General features: G+C 41.2%; 1 protein-coding gene across 4 annotated transcripts in view; it reads right to left on the reverse strand.

Moving 5' to 3' along the window:
* LOC143927604 (72 kDa type IV collagenase-like) overlaps positions 1–20,162 on the reverse strand; it is a 76,421-nt gene that overhangs the window by 38,208 nt on the left and 18,051 nt on the right. For 3 of the 4 annotated variants that reach the window (XM_077451766.1, XM_077451765.1, XM_077451763.1), the window contains 4 exons: positions 17,680–17,853; positions 13,424–13,597; positions 12,578–12,751; positions 3,904–4,066 (listed from right to left, as the gene is read on the reverse strand). In XM_077451766.1, the coding sequence (XP_077307892.1) occupies positions 4,017–4,066; positions 12,578–12,751; positions 13,424–13,597; positions 17,680–17,853 (572 nt within the window). In that variant the 3' untranslated portion in view covers positions 3,904–4,016. Of the gene's footprint in view, positions 1–3,903; positions 4,067–12,577; positions 12,752–13,423; positions 13,598–17,679; positions 17,854–20,162 lie in introns of those variants that run through there. The other variant, XM_077451767.1, reaches the window with a different exon arrangement.

Here is a 20,162-nt window from a genome sequence, read left to right on the forward strand (position 1 = left end):
TCGCTGGCTTCCCGGCACGGGGAGGGGAGGAGGGAGCATTTTCCTATTGCTTCCTGTCCCCGGATTCCCTCGGCTAGGTTTGGCTGGGGGTAGTAAGTCCCGTGCTGGCGGCATTCCGTGATCGCCGCCGGACGTCGCTGTTTGCGCAGTGCGCCTGCGCGGGCTCTCCCCGGGCTTCATGGGGAGTATTGCATTGCGCAGGCGCATTATCGCGACGTCACGCAGGTTGTCGGAGACGACGGCATTTCCGGGGCATTGTTTGCCTTCCGGAACGCCGAGGATCTGACAGGAGCCATAATTATGGCTCTGGTGGCTGAGGGGAGCAGCGGATGGGCGGAGAATAGGCACACTCTCAAAAAGAAGGAGGAGAACCCCACCTACATTCAATTGAACTAATTAAGTAAGTGATATAAATAAGGTGCAATAGTCAGGACTTTTCTATCCGAGTCCTGGAACAGCACACCAGACAGATCATTGAAACAGGTATGGAGATTGTTGAAGAGGGACATCTCCCCTTCCTGTGTGTCTCTCTCTATTGATATAATGTAAAGTTTTGTAACTATACTATTTTATATTTAGCTGTAGGGTTGCTGCGGCACTGTGGGCTTTTTCGTTATTCGCAATAAGGGGCTAATTTATTTATCTGCAGACTACAAAATAAGTGCAGCAGATACAATACACAGGTAATACATTACTATTTACTAATGCTACTAATATCCTTTTAGTTAACATATTTCATCACCATTCATATCATCACATTCTCAGGCACTTCATTACACACTGATGGGGTCAGTGGTTTAAGCATACACACCTATGCTAGTCTTTTCAGCTTTATTTCTTTCACACACATTCACACACCTTGGTTTGGTTGAACCACTAGTTAATTGTTTTTGAACACCCACACTATTTCATGACAATGTCGATTATCACTGTGGTGACTACACCTGTTTATTATTAGCATAAATACCATTTGGGTATTACTCCCTTTCTACTTTGTTATCTTCATTTTCATTCACATACGCTCTTGTAGAATAGCACAACGGTGCAACACATTAGTCAAACATTCAGTTAAAATACATATATATTTTTTTGCGATATATTTGCTCTATATCTCATTATATTTTATTATTATTTTTAGGTGCGGCCACCTAGTGTGTGCCAAGAACCTCCTCCTCTGTTCCTCTGGTCCCCCTGGGGAAAACTCCAGATACTGTCAATTCTTGTAAGCTAGCGATCGATGACCCCGTGAAGTCATTTTCCTCTGTTCCCTCCCCCCCCCCTCTTTTTTCCAACCTAGTGGGTGGCTAAGGAGGGCCATAACAGCAGGGCAGTGGATCCAGGATGACCCTTTGAGAGAAGGCACAAATTTCTCTTTTTTCAGATTTTAATAAAAATCTCTGGTTGAACAGTAACGGTTTGGTGGAATTGGTAAATATCACTGAAATAAGTTATGATAATTAATACATTTTTGGTAAAAACCCATTATATTGAAAGTCTTTTTTCCTCTGATTATTTGCAGAATACACAATACAATTACTCTTTTCGCTTGGGCTTTGTTGTTTTTTCCCCCCCTGAAGAAGGCCCTGACTCTTTGAAGGTCGAAATGCATTGGGGTAGCCTGGGTGTTATTTGCAATTTTTGAAAAATTGATGTATTTGTAAATTGTTCCTGTAACCATTTCCGCATTTAGTGTTGCATATACCTTTTATCCATTGATATGCTGTAATAATATATACCAGAGCCTGTATTTTAAATCTATGATGGCGAGTAAGCCTTTGAACCAATAAAACAAATATATTTTTTACAAATTTATTTCTGCTTCTTGTTGCTGCCTGAAAACCCCAAGGGGAACTTATCCTTTCATTCTCTCCAGAATATTTAGGGGTGTGCAGCTAGCACGTCCTTTACCTATTTTATGCACTTTCCTTCTTTCTTACATATATATTCCTTGTTCCAAATCAATTTGTATTTCAGAAGTCGTTTTGAGAGATTGGCTATATTATTTTTAACATGTTAATTTGTTACCTTGGAGATTACCTATGTTAAGGTGGTCAGATTTTTTAAATGAAATCCAGGGACATATTTTTTTTTTACTAGTAATGGCCGCAATTATCGACTCTCTGCCCGTCACCGCCCCCCTCACAGCCTGTCAAGTCTTACTCTCCGGGCCCCTGGCTACTACTGGGTGGGGAGCGGAGGAAGATCACTTGGCCAGGGAAGGCAAGGAGATGGGCACGTGGCTGGCCGGGACTTGAGCCAAGGCAGAAGAACATGCGAGCAGGAGTGGAACGGGCACACACCCTAAACTAAAAGGGGCACAGATAATGAAAAAAATACACCCCACCCCCTAAGCTAGTAGGAGCGGCAGAGCGGGGGTGGGGGGGTTGTAATTCAGATTTTTTTTTTTTTATTCTGCACTGACCGTTTTTGAAATTGCCCCAGCCCCTGTTCAAATGCAATCCAGGGACAAAACCGGGGACAGACTTGGTTCGGGGACTGTATCCTCAATCCAGGGACTGTCCCCGGAAGCCGGGGATGTCTGGTCACCCTAACCTATGTACTCTGTTTGGGTTGCACGGAGGTGGATCCATCAGAATCTCAAAATCTTAACAAATGAATCTGAAATTCATTTTGTTTCATTCTTTAGATCATGATTCTGAGATTCTGATGGATTCACCTCCATCCAACCCAAACACAATAAGTAGGAATCTGTAATTATTGCAATATATTTCCACGTCACATGTAGCGTATTTTTCATAATAATGAAAAATGTTAATGCAACCTAAAAACAAAATAGATCTGGATCAATTCAGGTCATTGGCCCTGTTGTTACAATATTTTGAATGCTAACAAAAGGCCCAAGCTGATGCATTATGTCATCCAAATGAATGTGAATTAATTTGTTGTTTCTTTATCATTTATTTCAAAGTCATTGAATTTCGTTACTATTGTGATTTGGAGATTCAGATACATCCAAATCTCTGAATAACAATTAAATTTTTTTTTATTTTTATTAGTAAAGTAACGAATCACACATGTCTGGTTGATAGAAGAGGCAAGTTAGTGCCTGATAATTCGCTCAGTTACCCATCCTGGTACACATAGTAAAATCACCTATCATTGTTCTGGCTGCTTTGGGTTATACTTTATTATTCCTCTTTGCTATGTACCAAAAAAATAAAAAAATAAATCGTAAATTTGAACTCCAAGATAAGGAAGAATTGTCTGACTAAAAGAGGCATGTGTATTCTTATTGGGATCTTGGTGCGCATTGTGTATTTCTTCCAGATCTGTGCAGTAATCCATTAAGAAACTTCCACTCCATGCAGAAGCTTTCTTAAAGACCAGTCACTGTTGATTCATCGCCTTGTGCAGGCTGATTGGTTTTGTCTCCGCCCCCTCCTGTAGGTGCCTATAGTAGGTGTCCCCTGCTGTGCACCTCCCTCAGCTCAGCTGTCTGCACAGGCTAGTGGCGACGTCATTGTCACATTTACAACAAGGTAATCTCTAAGTTTGCAGGGACATATGGTACACATAAATTACATTTATATCTTTTGCGGCTATTGAGAAAAGAAAAGGATGAAAACCTCTTCAGCAGCAGTACCAAGTTGTCTTCCAGTACTAAGATCGGGGCTATAGTATTGTATGTATGTATATGTGTATGTATATAATATGTCTGTAACTCTCTAAAGCTGCCCATACATGGATCAAAATTTGGGCAGTTCAGCAGGGACCAGCCAAATTTCGATCCCTGTGTGGCCATTGTGGTGAAATATAAGTCGATCAATAGATCAACTTCTATTCAACTGCCCTGTTGGCATATTCTCACTAGATCAGTGCCACAGGCCATAGGCTGCAGTGAGGATGATGAGCATATCATCAATAAGAGCAAACAACACTTACAATGACGTGTACAGTATCCCCACTTCTTGTCCTCATCATAATTCGCTGTTGTAGCGCACCAGAGATGTCCTTCAGAATCGTCATCACGAGTACAGTCCGAATATGACTTGGACTTATATGTAAATGGGAAGACCATGAGCGGGTCCACCTACAGCATAGATCACTGTGGGAAAAAAAAAAAAAAAAAAATAGTATAACAGAGTTACTTAGCAAGAGAAACAATACACAGAAGTCCTTCTCCATAAATACATACATTTATCAAGGAAGAGTAAAAAGAGAAATAATGTGAGGAATCCCATATTAACCAGCAGACCTTTTATAGTGTAGAAGAAACATGACTGCTGAGAACTACAGGTTTAGATGACCATAACCTAGTTACATATAGAAATGTGAACCCTATCTAAGTATTACATGTGACCCCCGAAGGAGCTGCTGAATGGGTAAGCCCTCTGAGACTAGTCTAGTGCCCCAAAGTTGTTTTACCACCTCGACTGCTATGACACACCCCTATTCAATCAGATAAGCAGCACAAAGTGAAATGGGCTCATATATATATATATATATATATATATATATATATATATATATATATATATATATTTTTTTTTTTTTTGTAAAATTTTATTATATCTTTTCATGTGACAACACTGAAGTGACACTTTGCTACAATGTAAAGTAGTGAGTGTACAGCTTGTATAACTGAAAATTTTCTATCCCCTCAAAATAACTCAACACACATCCATTAATGTCTAAACCGCTGGCAACAAAAGTGAGTCAAAGTGTTAATATTTTGTGTGGCCACCATGATTTTCCAGCACTGCCTTAACCTGCCTTAACCCATCACTGCCTTAACCCATCCTAGTGTTTGGTTAGTGGTGCCTCTTACTTAGGTGTTGCAGCCTCTGGGGCATTTCAAAAAGGTGTGTATATGTAATGACAGATCATGTGACACTTAAATTGCACACAGGTGGACATCATTTCACTAATTATGTGACTTCTGAAGGTAATTGCTTGCACCAGAGCTTTTTATGGACTTCATAACAAAGGGGGTAAATACATACACACATGCCAATTATCAGTTTTTTATTTCTGAAAAATATTTTTATGTATATATTTTTCTAATTTTACTTCACCAACTTAGACTATTGTGTTCTGATCCATCACATATAATTCAGATTAAAAAAAACAAAAAAACAAAAGGCTGTAATGTATCAAAATAGGTAAAAAGCCAAGGGGGTCAATTCTTTTGCAAGGCACTGTACAGTAAAGGGAAAAAAGTATTTGACCCCCTGCTGATTTTGTACCTTTTCCAACTGACAAAGAAATGATTAGTCTATCATTTTAATGGTAGGTTTATTTTAAGAGTGAGAAACAGAATAACTAAAATATCTAGAAAAATGCATTTCAAAAAGTTATAAATTGATTTGCATTTTAATGAGTGAAGTAAGTATGTGAGCCATTTGCAAAACATGACTTAGTACTTGGTGGCAAAACCCTTGTTGGCAGAGTTGAGACATTTCTTGTAATTGGCCACCAGGTTTGCACACATCTCTGGAGGGATTTTGTCCCACTCCTCTTTTCAAATCAGCTCCAAGTCATTAAGGTTTCAAAGCTGATGTTTGGTAACTCAAGCCTTCAGCTCCCTTTCTTCTTGAGAAACTCCTTTGTTGCCTTGGCCATGTATTTTGGGTCATTGTCATGCTGGAATACATATCCATGACCCATTTTCAATGCCCTTGCGGAGGGAAGGAGGTTCTAATCCAAGATTTGATGGTACATGATTCCATTCATCGTTCCTTTGATGTGCTGAAGTTGTCCTGTCCCCTTAGCAGAAAAACACCCCCAAAGCATAATGATTCCACCTCCATGTTTGACGGTGTTCTTGGGGTCATAGGCAGCATTCCTTCTCCTCCAAACACGGAGAGATGAGTTGATGCCAAAGAGCTTGATTTTGGTCTCATCTGCCCACAACACTTTCACTCAATTCTCCTCTGAATCATTTAGATCTGCATTAGCAAACTTGAGACTGGCCTGTACATTTGCTTTCTTGAGCAGGGGGACCTTGCAGCCGTTGCAGGATTTCAGTCCTTAATGGCGTAGTGTGTTACCAATTGTTATCTTGGTGACTATGGTCCCAGCTGCCTTGAGATCATTAACAAGATTCTTTCATGTAGTTCTGGGATTATTCCACAGCATTCTCATCATTGAAACTCCATGAAGTGAGATCTTGCATGGAGCCCAGACTGAGGGAGATTGACAGTTATTTTGTGTTTCTTCCATTTGGCAAATAATTGCACCAACTGTTGTCACCCTCTCACCAAGCTGCCTGGTGATGGTCTTGTAGCCCATTCCAGCCTTGTGTAGGTCAACAAACTTGTTCCTGACCTCCTTGGACAGCTCTTTGGTCTTTACCATGGTGGAGACATTGGAATCGGATTGATTGCTTCTATGGACAGGTGTCTTTTATACAGGTAACAAGGTAAGATTAGGAGCACTCCCTTTAAGAGTTGCCTGTATAGAATACACCTGGGAGCCAGAAATATTGCTGATAGGGGATCAAATACTTATTTCACTCATTAAAATGCAAATCAACTTATAACTTTTTTGAAATGCGTTTTTCTGGATTTGTTTGTTGTTCTTTCTCTCACTCTTAAAATAACCTTACCATTAAAATTATAGTCTGATCATTACTCTGTCAGTGGGCAAATGTACAAAATCAGCGGGGGATCAAATACTTTTTTCCCTCACTGTATTTTCGATTGAACTCCATTCCCAAGAGGGTTAAGGCAGTGCTGGAAAATAATGGTTGTCACACAAAATATCTGCCATAACCCCGGTATCCCCTTCTTCAGCGAGCGGTCCGCTACAAGATAAAAGTGGTCTCTGCGGGAGATTCACAGCGAGATCACTTTTATCGGTGGCGGAAGAGGGCCCTTCCCGTCGTGATCCAGTGCCCTGCACCGCTTACCTGAGCCGTCAGCAGCGGCGGAGGCAATCGCATCCTGACTCCTGTAAGATATGGAGGCGAGTGAGGGGAAGATGGCCCCCACCCGTATCCATACAATTGCTGGGCGGAAGAGATGTCACTTCTGCCCACAGCTCTTAAAGGGAAATTTTTTTAAATCATTTTTTTAAATTACAATTTTCTTTACATTTTTTTTATTGCATTCTAGTCTAAATATGAGATCTGAGGACTTTTTGACCCTAGATCTCATATTTAAGAGGTCCTGTCATGCATTTTTCTGTTACAAGGGATGTTTACATTCCTTGTAATAGGAATAAAAGTGACAATTTTTGTTTTAAAACAGTGTAAAAATAAAAAATAAAAGTAAAAATAAATAATAAAATTTTTTTTTTTAAACGCGCCCGGTCCCTCCGAGCTCGCGCGTAGAAGCAAACGCATAAGAGAGTAGTGCTCGCATATGAATACGGTGTTTAAACCCCACATGTGAGGTATCACTGCGATCGGTAGAGCAAGAGCAATAATTCTCTCCCTAGACCTCCTCCGTAGCTTAAAACATACAACCTGTAGAATTTTTTTTTAACCGTCGCCTATGGAGATTTTTAAGGGTAAAAGTTTGTCGCCATTCCACGAGCGGGCGCAATTTTGAAGCGTGACATGTTGGGTATCAATTTACTCGGCCTAACATTATCTTTCACAATTTAAAAATAAATTGGGCAAATTTTACTGCTGTCTTATTTTTTTATACAAAAAAGTGAATTTTTCCCGAAAAAGTGCGCTTGTAAGACGGCTGCGCAAATACAGTGTGAAAAAAAAGTATTGCAAAGACCCCCGTTGTATTCTTTAGGGTGTTAGAAAAAAAAAACACTATATAATGTTTTGGGGTTCTAGCAAAAAAAAAAAAAACTGTTTTAAACATGTAAACACCAAAATCTTAAAACAAGGCTGGTCCTTAACCACTTGCTTACTGGGCACTTAAACACCCTTCCTGACCAGACCAATTTTCAGCTTTTGGTGCTCTCACATTTTGAATGACAATTACTCAGTCATGCAACACTGTACCCAAATGAATTTTGTGTCCTTTTTTTCCCACAAATAGAGCTTTCTTTTGGTGGTATTTGATCACCTCTGGGGTTTTTATTTTTTGCGCTATAAATGAAAAAAGACCGAAAATTTTGAAAAAAAAACGCATATTTCTTTGTTTCTGTGATAAAATTTTGCAAATTATAATTTTTTTTTCATAAATTTTGGCCACAATTTATACTGCTACATATCTTTGATAAAAATAACCCAAATTAGTGGATATTATTTGGTCTTTGTGAAAGTTAGAGAGTCTACAAGCTGTGGTGCGAATCGCACAAAATTGATCACACCTGATGTACTGGTGGCCTATCTCATTTCTTGCGACCCGAACAAGTCAGGAAAGTACAAATACCCCCCAAATGATCCCTTTTTTGAAAGTAGACATTCCAAGGTATTTACTAAGATGCATGGTGAGGTTTTTGATGTTGTCATCTTTTTCCCACAATTCTTTGCAAAATGAAGATTTTTTTTTTTTCTCACAAAATTTTCAATGTAATAGGTTATTTCTCTCACATGGCATGTGTATACCACAAATGACACCGCAAAATACGTTCTGCTACTCCTTCTGAGTATTACGATACCAAATGTGTGAGACTTTTACACAGCCTGGCCACATACAGAGGCCCAATATTGAAATAGCACCATCAGGCGTTCTAGGAGCATAAATTACACATTTCATTTCTCAACCACCTATTACATTTTTGAAGGCCCTGGAGCACCAGGACAATGGAAATGCCCACAAAGTGACCCCATTTTGGAAAGCTAACACCCCAACGTATAATCTATGAGGCATAATGAATCGTTTGAATGGTTAATTTTTTTTCCAGAAGTTTTGGGAAAATGTGGAAAAAAAATGAAAACGCATTTTTTTTACGCAAAGTTGTCCATTTATAAGATATTTCCAACACATAGCATGTACATAGCAAAAATGACACCCCAAAATACGTTCTACTCCTCCTCCTGAGTATAACGATACTAAATGTGTGAGACTTTTACACAGCATGGCCACATACAGAGGCCCAACATTGAAATAGCACCATCAGGCGTTCTAGGAGCATAAATTACACATCTTATTTCTCAACCACCTATTACAGTTTTGAAGGCCCTGGAGCACCAGGACAATGGAAATGCCCACAAAGTGACCCCACGTGGCACTGACGACACGTGGCACTGACGACACGTGGCACTGACAGATGGCACTGGAGGCAGATGGGGCTGACAGATGGGGCTGACAGATGGGGCTGACAGATGGGGCTGACAGATGGGGCTGGGGCTGGCACTGGCAGATGGCACTGGCACTGGCACTGGCAGATGGTGCTGGCTATTTGCTCTGGCTAATTGCTCTGGCAAATGGGGCTGGCAGATGGCACTGCGGCTGGCAGGTGGCACTGGTGCTGGCAGGTGGCACTGGTGCTGGCAGGTGGCACTGGTGCTGGCAGGTGGCACTGGTGCTGGCAGGTGGCGCTGGCAGGTGGCACTGGGGCTGACGGATGGCACTAGCGCTGGCACTGGCAGGTGGCACTGGCAGGTGGCACTGGCGGCACTGGGGCTGACGGATGGCACTGGCGCTGGCAGGTGGCACTGGTGCTGGCAGGTGGCACTGGCGGCACTGGCACTGGCGCTGGCAGGTGGCACTGGTGCTGGCAGGTGGCACTGGCGCTGGCGGCACTGGCGGCACTGGGGCTGACGGATGGCACTGGTGCTGGCAGGTGGCACTGGTGCTGGCACTGGCGGCACTGGCGGCACTGGCGGCACTGACGGCACTGGCGCTGGCAGGTGGCACTGGCAGGTGGCACTGGCGCTGGCAGGTGGCACTGGCGCTGGCAGGTGGCACTGGCGCTGGCGCTGGCGGCACTGGCACTGGCGGCACTGGGGCTGACGGCAGGCACTGGCGCTGGCAGGTGGCACTGGCGGCACTGGCACTACTGGCAGATGGCACTGGGCTGACAGATGGCACTGTCACTGGGGCTGACAGATGGCACTGGGGCTGACTCACAGATCCTCTCTCTCCTCACACGCTGTCTCTGTGTGAGGAGGGAGAGACACGCAATGGGAGATGATCTCATATGTTTACATTTGAGATCATCTTCCATTGGCAGCTGCGATCGCGCTGTGAACGGCCGCTTTGATTGGCCGTTCACGGCGATCTGTGTTTGCCTGTCTCCGGGAGACACGGCGAATACAAAACTTCCACGATGCGCGCCCCCGGCGGCGCGCATTGTGGAAGTAAACACAAGGATGTCCAGGGACGACCAGGCGAAGGAACCCGCCTGCTCTACGGCCGTCATTCGGCTATAGGGCGGGCGGGAGGTGGTTAAGTGGTTAAAGTCTGTGTAGATGAATATGGGGCAGGGTGGGGTGGTCTCACAGTAATTTGTCTTCTTTAAGTCAAGAGGACAACTGCAGCAAAAATAACTGGAGAAGTTAACTCATAGTAAATCTTGAACCAGTAAAACTACGATATATTTAAAGGGGGAGGAAATGTCAATCCTAGGTTAATGATACAGTTCTGGATGATTAAGGCAGTAGTATTGAGAGTAGACTAAATAGGTTGGGTGATTCCCAGGGAGCTGGAGAGTAAAGTAGTGGTGAGCTAAAGTTATATTTTCTGCTGTACAATGAATACAATGAATTGAGAACTCCCTTACCAGATTCCTGCAACTCAGCCATAGGTACTTGTGGTGGAGAGGCCCTCGTGGATTGATGTGCTGCATTTTGGTGAACTCAATTTGTACTACTGGAGATGCAGGGAATTCACCGGGAGACCCACTCTATAATGATAGAGGTGCACAAAGTAGACCAGCGGACCCGTTCTGTATTGATAGGCCCATGCTGTTAGGCAAAGCCACCTCTTTATTCGGTTAAAACAGCTCATTTAATAACCAACATCTTTACTAAAGCAACATAGACATAGACTGTGAGTACCCAAACACAGCCCACATTCTCTAAACCAGTGATTCTCAACCAGGGTTCCTCCAAAGGTTGCTAGGGGTTCCTTCACCATTGTGCGATTTCTGCCTCTCTGATAAGTTCCCACTGACACCATTGATCTTTTTAGCTATCTGTAGGGAGGTAATTCTTCCCAATGACCACAAGTGTAAGGACCATTCTTCCCACTGACCATCACACTAATGTATCATGAGTTGTAGATTTCTAATTTTTAGCAGGGTTTCCCCCGAGACTGGAGAACTATTTCAAGGGTTCCTCTGTGTTGAAAAGGTTGAGAAAGGCTGCTCTAAATTATATCATATTTTAAAACGTGTCTTACAAGTTACAAGACTACATTGGTAACTGTTTTGTGTTTTTGATAACTGTAAAAGATTCAAAGAGATGTAAAAAATTAAAATATCAATGCCAAAAGTTGATCTACTGGCTGCATTCTCATACTAGGGGGAGACTGAGGCCTGGGACTATAATCATCTACAGGTATTCTGGGATGCCTATTTATTAACATGACTATCCTTTACTCAGGCAATACAGAGAAATCCAGATGACAAAATAACTGAAAAAAAAAAAAAACATCAAATCAAAAGATGTGAAAAGTTATATTTACAGACATGTTTTATGTTCTGTGATATTTTATAGTATATAATGTTGGAAGACATATACCTATTTTTTAACCACTTTAGCCCCAGAAAAATTTACCCCCTTCCTGACCAGAGCACTTTTTGCGATTTGGCACTGCGTCGCTTTAACTGACAATTGCGCGGTTGTGCAATGTGACTCCCAAACAAAAAAAAAATAATAATTTCTATATCCCAAATAAAATTGACGTCCTTTTTTTCCCACAAATAGAACTTTCTTTTGGTGGTATTTGATCACCCCTGCGGTTTTTAGTTTTTGCGCTATAAACAAAAAGAGCGACAATTTTGACCGATACGTATTCCTCTATATATTTTTGATAAAAAAAAACAATAAGCGTTATTGATTGGTTTGCGCAAAAGTTATAGCATTTACAAAATGGGGGATAGTTTTATGGCATTTTTATTAATATATATATTTTTTTTTTAAATGACGACGATCAGCGATGTTTATCATGGCTTCGACATTATGGCGGACACACTTTTGACACATTTTTGGGACCATTGTCATTTACACAGCTATACAAATGCACTGATTCCTGTGTAAATGACACTGGCAGTTAAGGTGTTAACCACTAGGTGGCAGTGTAGGGGTTAAGTGTCCTAGGGGCGTGCTGCTAACTGTGGGGGGGGTGTGGTTGTGTTTTACACATCACTGATCCCTGCTCCAATCACAGGAAGCAGAGATCAGTGTCACTGTTGCTAGGCAGAACAGGGAGATGCTTGTTTACTTTAGCATCTCCCCATACTTCCTCTCCGTGAGACGATCGCGGGTATCCCCACGGCGATCGAGTCCGCAGAACCCACAACCCGACTCACGGAGCTTCCAGCGGGCGCGCGTGCCCCCGCCGCCTCTTAAAGGGCAATGTACAGATGCGTGACTCTGCCTGTATGTGCCCTTCTACCAACATATATTGGTGTGACGCAGTTAAACACAACCATGGATAATATCTGTAAGCTTCTGGGGCCTATACATCACAACTGTTCTGCTTAAAAGATGTTTTGCTAAACCCAGAGCATATCATCAGCAAGACCAAACAACACTTACATTTACATGAACAGTATCCCCATGTCTTATCTGTATCATAATTCGATGTTGTAGCGCACCAAGGACGCCCATCAGAACTTCCATCACCAGTACAGTCCGAATATGACTTGGACTTATATGTAAATGGAAAGACACAGGGCAGATTGTTAGCGTTTCCACCTACAGTAAAGATCACTATGGAAAAAAAAAGAAAAAGTACAAAGTTACCTAGCAAAGGAAAATTATATACAGAAAGTGCTTCTCTATAAACCCAATGTATACAAAGATTTATCAAAGGAAGACTAACAAGAGTAATAATATTAACCATCAGACCATTTATAGGGTAGAGGAATCATGACTTAGTTGACTGTGTGACCAATTATATAACATTTTGAGCCCTGCCTAATTAAAACACAAGACAATTTGCAATGGAATGGCAAAGTCACAACTTTGTTGGATACAAACAGCATATTTGTTAGCCAACATCTTTAATAAACTAACATGAAATGTCATGGACTGTGAGCACCCAAAACTATTATATCCATAACATTGGGTATTAAAACTTGTCTTTGCCACAAGGACAGTCAACTAACTAACTCCCAGAGGACTGGAGCTGGTAAGGTAAAAAAATGAAAAAAAAGAGGATATAACCTCAAAAAGCAGGGTCAATGACAAACTATTAATCTGCATAATTAATAAATTATGTTTCTTTGAGAGGGAGGAAGAGGGAAGGTTGTTTCAGTTTGATCATTTGGCCCATTACCCATCCTTTAGATGTGCTTTATATATAAATATAGAGCTTTGCTAAACCCACAGCATATCATCACTCATCAGCATATTATCAGAAAGACCAAACATAACACTTACATTTACATGAACAGTATCCCCATTTCTTATCCGTATCATAATCTGCTGTTGTAGAACACCAAAGACGCCCATCATCGGTTCCATCACCAGTACAGCCCATATACCACTTGGACTTATACTTAAATGGGAAGGCACAGGGCTCACCACTAGCCTTTCCTTCTACAGCTGAGATGACTGTGGGAAAAAAAAAAAATATATAAAAAAGAGAGACTCAGAGTTAACTTTTATTACTTAAGGAAATGTTTGTCCCTGGAGATGAGCTTTGAAAAGCAAACCAATTATTTTTCTTTTAAATCCAATGCATTTCTTCTGATGCACCACTTTTGTCACTCTAAATCAGGCATGTCCAAAGTCCAGCCCGCGGCCCGGTTTTGAACGGCCCGCCTCGTAATCTAAACATATATATCTTTTGTGGCCCCCGGCGATCTCCCAGCGCCGGGGCCACAAAAGATATATAGTCTGGTTGCATTGGAGATAGGAGGCTGTATGAGCGCCATGCACACAGGAGTATTTCCTGTTTACACGGCAGCTTCTGTAATAGGAAGTCCCATCTCCGCTATTGGACGACTGTTCTGTCCATCAAAGGAGGCGGGACTCTCTCTTAAAGAGGCCGCTGTGTAAACAGGAGATTCTCCTGTTCTTTGGCGCTCGTTCAGCCCCCTCCATGTCCCCTCCAAGGCTGCACTGATGGCAATGGTAAGTACATTCCTGGCTAATGGTGGCTGCATTCCTGGCTAATAGTGAGTGAAATCTTGGCAATGGTGGCTGCATTCCTGGCTAATGGTGGCTGCATTCCTGGCAATAGTATGTGAAATCCTGGCTAATGGTGGCTGCATTCCTGGCTAATAGTGAGTGAAATCCTGGCTAATGGTGGCTGCATTCCTGGCAATAGTATGTGAAATCCTGGCTAATGGTGGCTGCATTCCTGGCTAATAGTGAGTGAAATCCTGGCTAATGGTGGCTGCATTCCTGGCAATAGTATGTGAAATCCTGGCTAATGGTGGCTGCATTCCTGGCAATAGTATGTGAAATTCTGGCTAATGGTGGCTGCATTCCTGGCAATGGTGGCTGCATTCCTGGCTAATGGTGAGTGAAATCCTGGCAATAGTGAGTGAAATCCTGGCAATAGTGAGTGAAATCCTGGCAATAGTGAGTGAAATCCTGGGCAATGGTGGCTGCACTCCTGGCAATGGTGGCTGCACTCCTGGCAATGGTGGCTGCACTCCTGGCAATGGTGGCTGCACTCCTGGCAATGGTGGCTGCACTCCTGGCAATGGTGGCTGCACTCCTGGCAATGGTGGCTGCACTCCTGGCAATGGTGGGGGCTGCATTCCCAGCAATGGTGGGGGCTGCATTCCCAGCAATGGTGGGCGCGCAGATGGGCACTGACCCTTATTTTGCTTTACATTTTTTTATTTAAAATTTTAAGGTTTTTTCCTGAAACTTCCCTCTTATTCGCCAATAAATACGGTATATCCAAATAACACGCCCAAGCTCATCTCTTCAACACACACAGCCACAAAGGCAAGAGAATTCTTGTTGGGCCGTGTATTAGTATTCGAACGAACACACTTAGACCGAATTTTAATGGTTCAAAGAATGTCAGGAAAAATAGTCGGCCCTCGTGCATGTTCACTTCATCAAATCTGGCCCTCTTTGAAAAAAGTTTGGACACCCCTGCTCTAAATGCATATGCCTGCTTAAAAAGCTTACAGCACTAATATTTAGAAAGAAAGCATCTGCTACTTTGCATGGGAGACCCCTACTGCACTTCATCCAGCACACAAGGCAACAGGTAGCGGGTATCACCAGGAAGACACTGAAGAAAAAGGTGACACCCTATAGGTGGAAACTCAAAGGAACAGCAAAGCCTTTCATAGGCTGGTAATGTCAAAAAGACTAAACAAAACTGGAAAAGAAAGCAACAGTGACACTGGGTATGCAGCTGCATTTATTTATTTATTTTTTCTTGGAGGGTTTAATATCACTTTAATGGAAGCTGTGGATTTAAATATACTAAAAATAATTATTTTTAAATTACACTAATGCCCTATACACACGGTCGGAAATTCTGACGGAAAAGGTCCGATCTGATTATTTTGTCGGAACATCCGATCGTGTGTGGGCTTTTTCCGTAGGAAATTCCAACGGAAAAAAATTGAGAGCTGGATCTAAAATTTTCCGACAAAAAAAATCTGACTTTTTCCGATCGTTTGTAGAGAATTCCGACGGAAAAGTGCCACGCATGCTCAGATTAAATTACCAGACCAAAGCTATTGGCTACTAGCCTCTACGTAATCCCGTCGTACGCAACGAACATCACCTCATTCCAAATGATCGGATTTTCCGACAACTTTGTCCGACCGTATGTATGCAACACAAGTTTCGGCCAAAATCCTTCGGAAAAAAACAGACGGATTTTGTGGTCGGGATGTCCGACCGTGTGTACAGGGCATAACAGTTATTTTTTTTCAAGACTAATGTGGTACTAATTGGCTTGTGTAATTTTAAATACCAACATTATTTATGTGCAGTCATTTATAAAGAAACATTGCAAAATAGGTAGTCATCCATTGCATTCAATATGATCTATAGCTAAAGGATAGTGGATGTGTTTGCAGATCTAGCGGAAAGTCCTCTTGCAATCTTTTAAACTGAGAGAATCCATTACATTTTTTTTTTTTTGACAGCCAATGGAAAACTGATAAGATAGATTTCCTTTGCAATGCTTAGTTTTCAACAAACCAGTTATTTTCTGTCTGGGTATGGAAGGAAGAAATTTTCAACAATCTTGGATATGCCAATCACTCATAAGACACACATAACCTGATAATATAGAATACCTGGGGATCGGGAACCTCACATAAAAGTATAATTAATACTAAGTTTATGATGGCAAGGAAGGCAGATAACTTTAGATATGTAAAAACTGATGGAATAGAAGACAGCTCTGCCTCCTTGGATCAGTTTTTAACGTAACAAGATCCAGCAGCCAAAAAATAAATAAAAACACACACACTGCCACTTGGAAGAGCAAAGATGAAAAAATCTTCAACAGTACTGATGTGTCTATAAGTACAAAGATCAAAATCGTTGGGGCTATGGTATTTTCTGTCACTCTAAGGATGTGAAAGCTGGACAATGAAGAAGCAAGAAAGGAAAATATAGGATCTAATGCTGACAAGCATATACACTACCTATCCCTTAAACAGAACCACAGATGATATACAGTATCTCACAAAAGTGAGTACACCCCTCACATTTTTGTAAATATTTTACTATATCTTTTGTGACAACACTGAAGAAATGACACTTTGCTACAATGTAGAGTAGTGAGTGTACAGCTTGTATAACAGTGTAAATGTGCTGTCCCCTCAAAATAACTCAACAAACAGCCATTAATGTCTAAACCGCTGGCAAAAAAAGGGAGTACACCTCTAAGTCACATGACACTGGGGAGGGAAAATGGCTAATTGGGCCCAATTTGGCCCTTTTTACTTACGGGTGTACTCACTTTTGTTGTTTAGACATTAATGGTTGTGTGTTGAGTTGTTTTGAGGGGACAGCAAATTTACACTGTTATACAATCTGTACACTCACATTGTAGAAAAGTGTAATTTCTTCAGTGTTGTCACATGAAAAGATATAATAAAATATTTAAAAAAAATGTGAGGGGTGTACTCACTTTTGTGAGATATTGTATGTAATCTTCTTGGGCCTGTACATCACAACTGTTCTGTTAAAGTATAATTAAGGGCAAAAGGTTTTTTTTTTTAGTTTTGGATAGAGTGAAGATGGATTGCAACCCCTGTCAGTTTTTATTGTTGGCTGTGTCCCCGTTAAAGGATTCACTCTCACTATTTTTCCTGTTTACCATTATCATTGAAAGTGAAAGTAAAAGAAAATCCCAAATTTTGGGTTGTCCTCAGAAAAGTAATAGAAAAGTAATAGAGGGGAAATCTTCCAATAGGGACACTAGTTTTGCTGACCTGGGGGTCCCCAAGCAATTCCCATAACTTCAGGGATTTCCCCACACTTCCTGTTTGGCTATGGGACAGGAAGTGAAAGGAAATCTCCGCAATGAGACACAGATGGTGAAAAAAAATTCTGACAGGAGTTATAATCCTCCCTTGCTCTATCCAAAATGAAAATAAAAAGTTTTGCCTATAGTTCTACTTTAATTTAGAGATAAGTATGGATCTTGGCAAAACCAACAGCATATCATCAGTAAGACTAGGACCAAACACAAAACTTACGGTTACGTGTACAGTATCCCCACTTGCCATCCCTATCATGATCCGATGTTGTAGAACACCAGAGATGCCCACCAGAGCTTTTATAACTAGTACAATCTGGATACCACGTGGACTTGTACTTAAATGGGAAGACACAGGGCTGACCGCTAGCGGTTCCACCTATAGCATAGCTCACTGTGAAATAAAAAAGTATAACAGAGTTACCAAGTGAGGAAAAAATTTGCATAACAGGTACAAAACTTTAATGAGTAATGAAATGAGTAGTCAAAATTAGTAATAATGTGCGGAATCCCATATTAACCATCAGACCTTTTATAGAAGAACCATGACTGCTAAGAACTATACACTTAGTTGACCGTAGCCCAATTGAATATAGAAATTTGAACCCTGCCCAAGTAATACAGAAGACCATTTGCATTGGAATTGCAAAGCCGCAGCTTTATTAGTGTAGCCCGATCTGCAAAACTGTAACATCATTGATCTGACTCCCAGTTTACTGTTTCTAGTGCTGCATTTGTTCACATTTAGGAAGAGGATTCAGTGTCTGATCAGTGACAGCGTCAGATTACAAGGCACAGCTGCAGGAGAGGCTGCTGTTATAGAAAATAGAGCAGAGTGTTAAGCCCACCCTCCCTGTACTAGGTGTGTGCTGAAGACGTGGACTGCTACAGACTCTGGGAGAAGTGTGAAGGATTGTGGGAGTGTTTTACAGACTGAGTTGGCTTCAGATCCTAAAGGAAAGGACTTCAGGTCCCAGAGGCACCGGAGGGGAGAGTAGGAGGAGTGGCAGCTTGTTTTCTGATTGAGTAGCGGGACACTGGGGACACTGACTGGCACAAGTGCACTTGCAAGTGCAGTCACTGTAAATCTGAGGGGAAGATCTGAAATGAGGCGAAGCTCAGTTGATTTTATCATCCAAACCTGTACAAGCAAAAATACTGTTTTTTATTTTCCTTGCATGTTCCTCTCAGATCTACAGCGACTGCATTTCCAAGTGCACTTTTGGTATGTTGGTAAATAAACCCCAATGTCAGTGCCTGCATCTGTTAAAGCGGCTTGAACTGGAGCATTCTACCATAACAGTTGGGCCCCAACAAACTGGCCAGCTGAAGAAAAATAGTAATACAGCCCTTTAAATAAATGTTTTTTGCCTTGAGTGCAGCCATAGAAAACCAATATTTGACGTAGTTACTGCTCTTTGTTTTTAATCACCTTTATCGTCTCGACTTACAAATGTACTCTAGAATTGTCCCGCTTTTCATTTTGCTCTTATCAGTTCTGAATGGCCGTTCGTCAACCAGACATGTTGCGCAATCGGAGGAGATAACGTGTTATTTATTATTGGCCTTGAAGTTATTGCTTTGACATTATTTTTTTGGTTGAATAATGATTTGATTTTGTATATTTTCTATATTTTTGGATGCATAGAGGGCACTTTTTGGTTAACTTCTATTGGCAGATAGCATGTCTAATTGTATTTGTTTTATTTTTTTAATGCACAATAAAAAAATTGTGTAGAATAATACTTGGCTATGTATTTTACTTCAAATGACAGCTTGGGATTAGGCAGTTACATTTAAAAAAAACACAATGTAAAATTGACAAGGGACACCAACATAGTTGTATCTTTGATCTTAAAAACTACAGGATAATGGTGTTGTGGTAACTTGCCCAAATAATAAAAAAAAAAAAGCATAATAATATTATTCATGATATCACTAGAAAAAAAAAAAGCCTGAAAATTTGTTTGCAATAACTATCAGTATCACCAGTAAAGCAGCTTCATTATTATCCCATTAAAGAAGAAGAAAATGTGCTCTGAATTTCGAGATTTCATAATTTGCCGCGTCATGAATGTCAATTCTCTATTACGAATGCTAGTTTCACAAGATGGACCGCTTCTGGCTCATCCTTGCTTCCGAGCATGCGCGTTTGTACTTTGGACTTTTGTACACACGCTCAGATAATCCGACAACATACATTTGTCCGTGGAAAAATGTAAAACCTGTGATCCAACATTTGTCCGCGGCAAATCCGACAATTGTCCAATGGAGCGTACAAACGGTCAGATTTTCCGCCTGTCATCATACATTTCCCGCTGGAAGATCTGATCGTGTGTACGAGGCTTTAGGCTGACTACAGCCCACTGCTGTTTACAGAGATCACAACAATGCAAAAGGGAATTTGGCAAAAATACTACAGTCTTACATGTTAATATGCAAAAAAGATGATTGGTTAATCCCAATTTTTTTTACTGCTTCTTTACACTGGCCATTGAAAATAACAAATACAATACTTTAGAGATTTCATTTAATGTTTAGTGTACTATAGCACTTTTATTAGATAAATAATCTATTTTTATAGAGGGTCATGCATTAGGCCAAAAAAAAAAAGAAACTTAAAGAGGAAGTAAACCCTGATGGGTTTTTCTTCCTTTCTTCTTACCTGGGAAGTAAAGGCATAATATGACACTTACCTCCAAA

Source organism: Lithobates pipiens, unplaced genomic scaffold, assembly GCF_037356315.1.
Source record: "Lithobates pipiens isolate NorthernLeopardFrog02 unplaced genomic scaffold, aLitPip1_a1.2 Scaffold_23, whole genome shotgun sequence".
Taxonomy (NCBI): domain Eukaryota; kingdom Metazoa; phylum Chordata; class Amphibia; order Anura; family Ranidae; genus Lithobates; species Lithobates pipiens.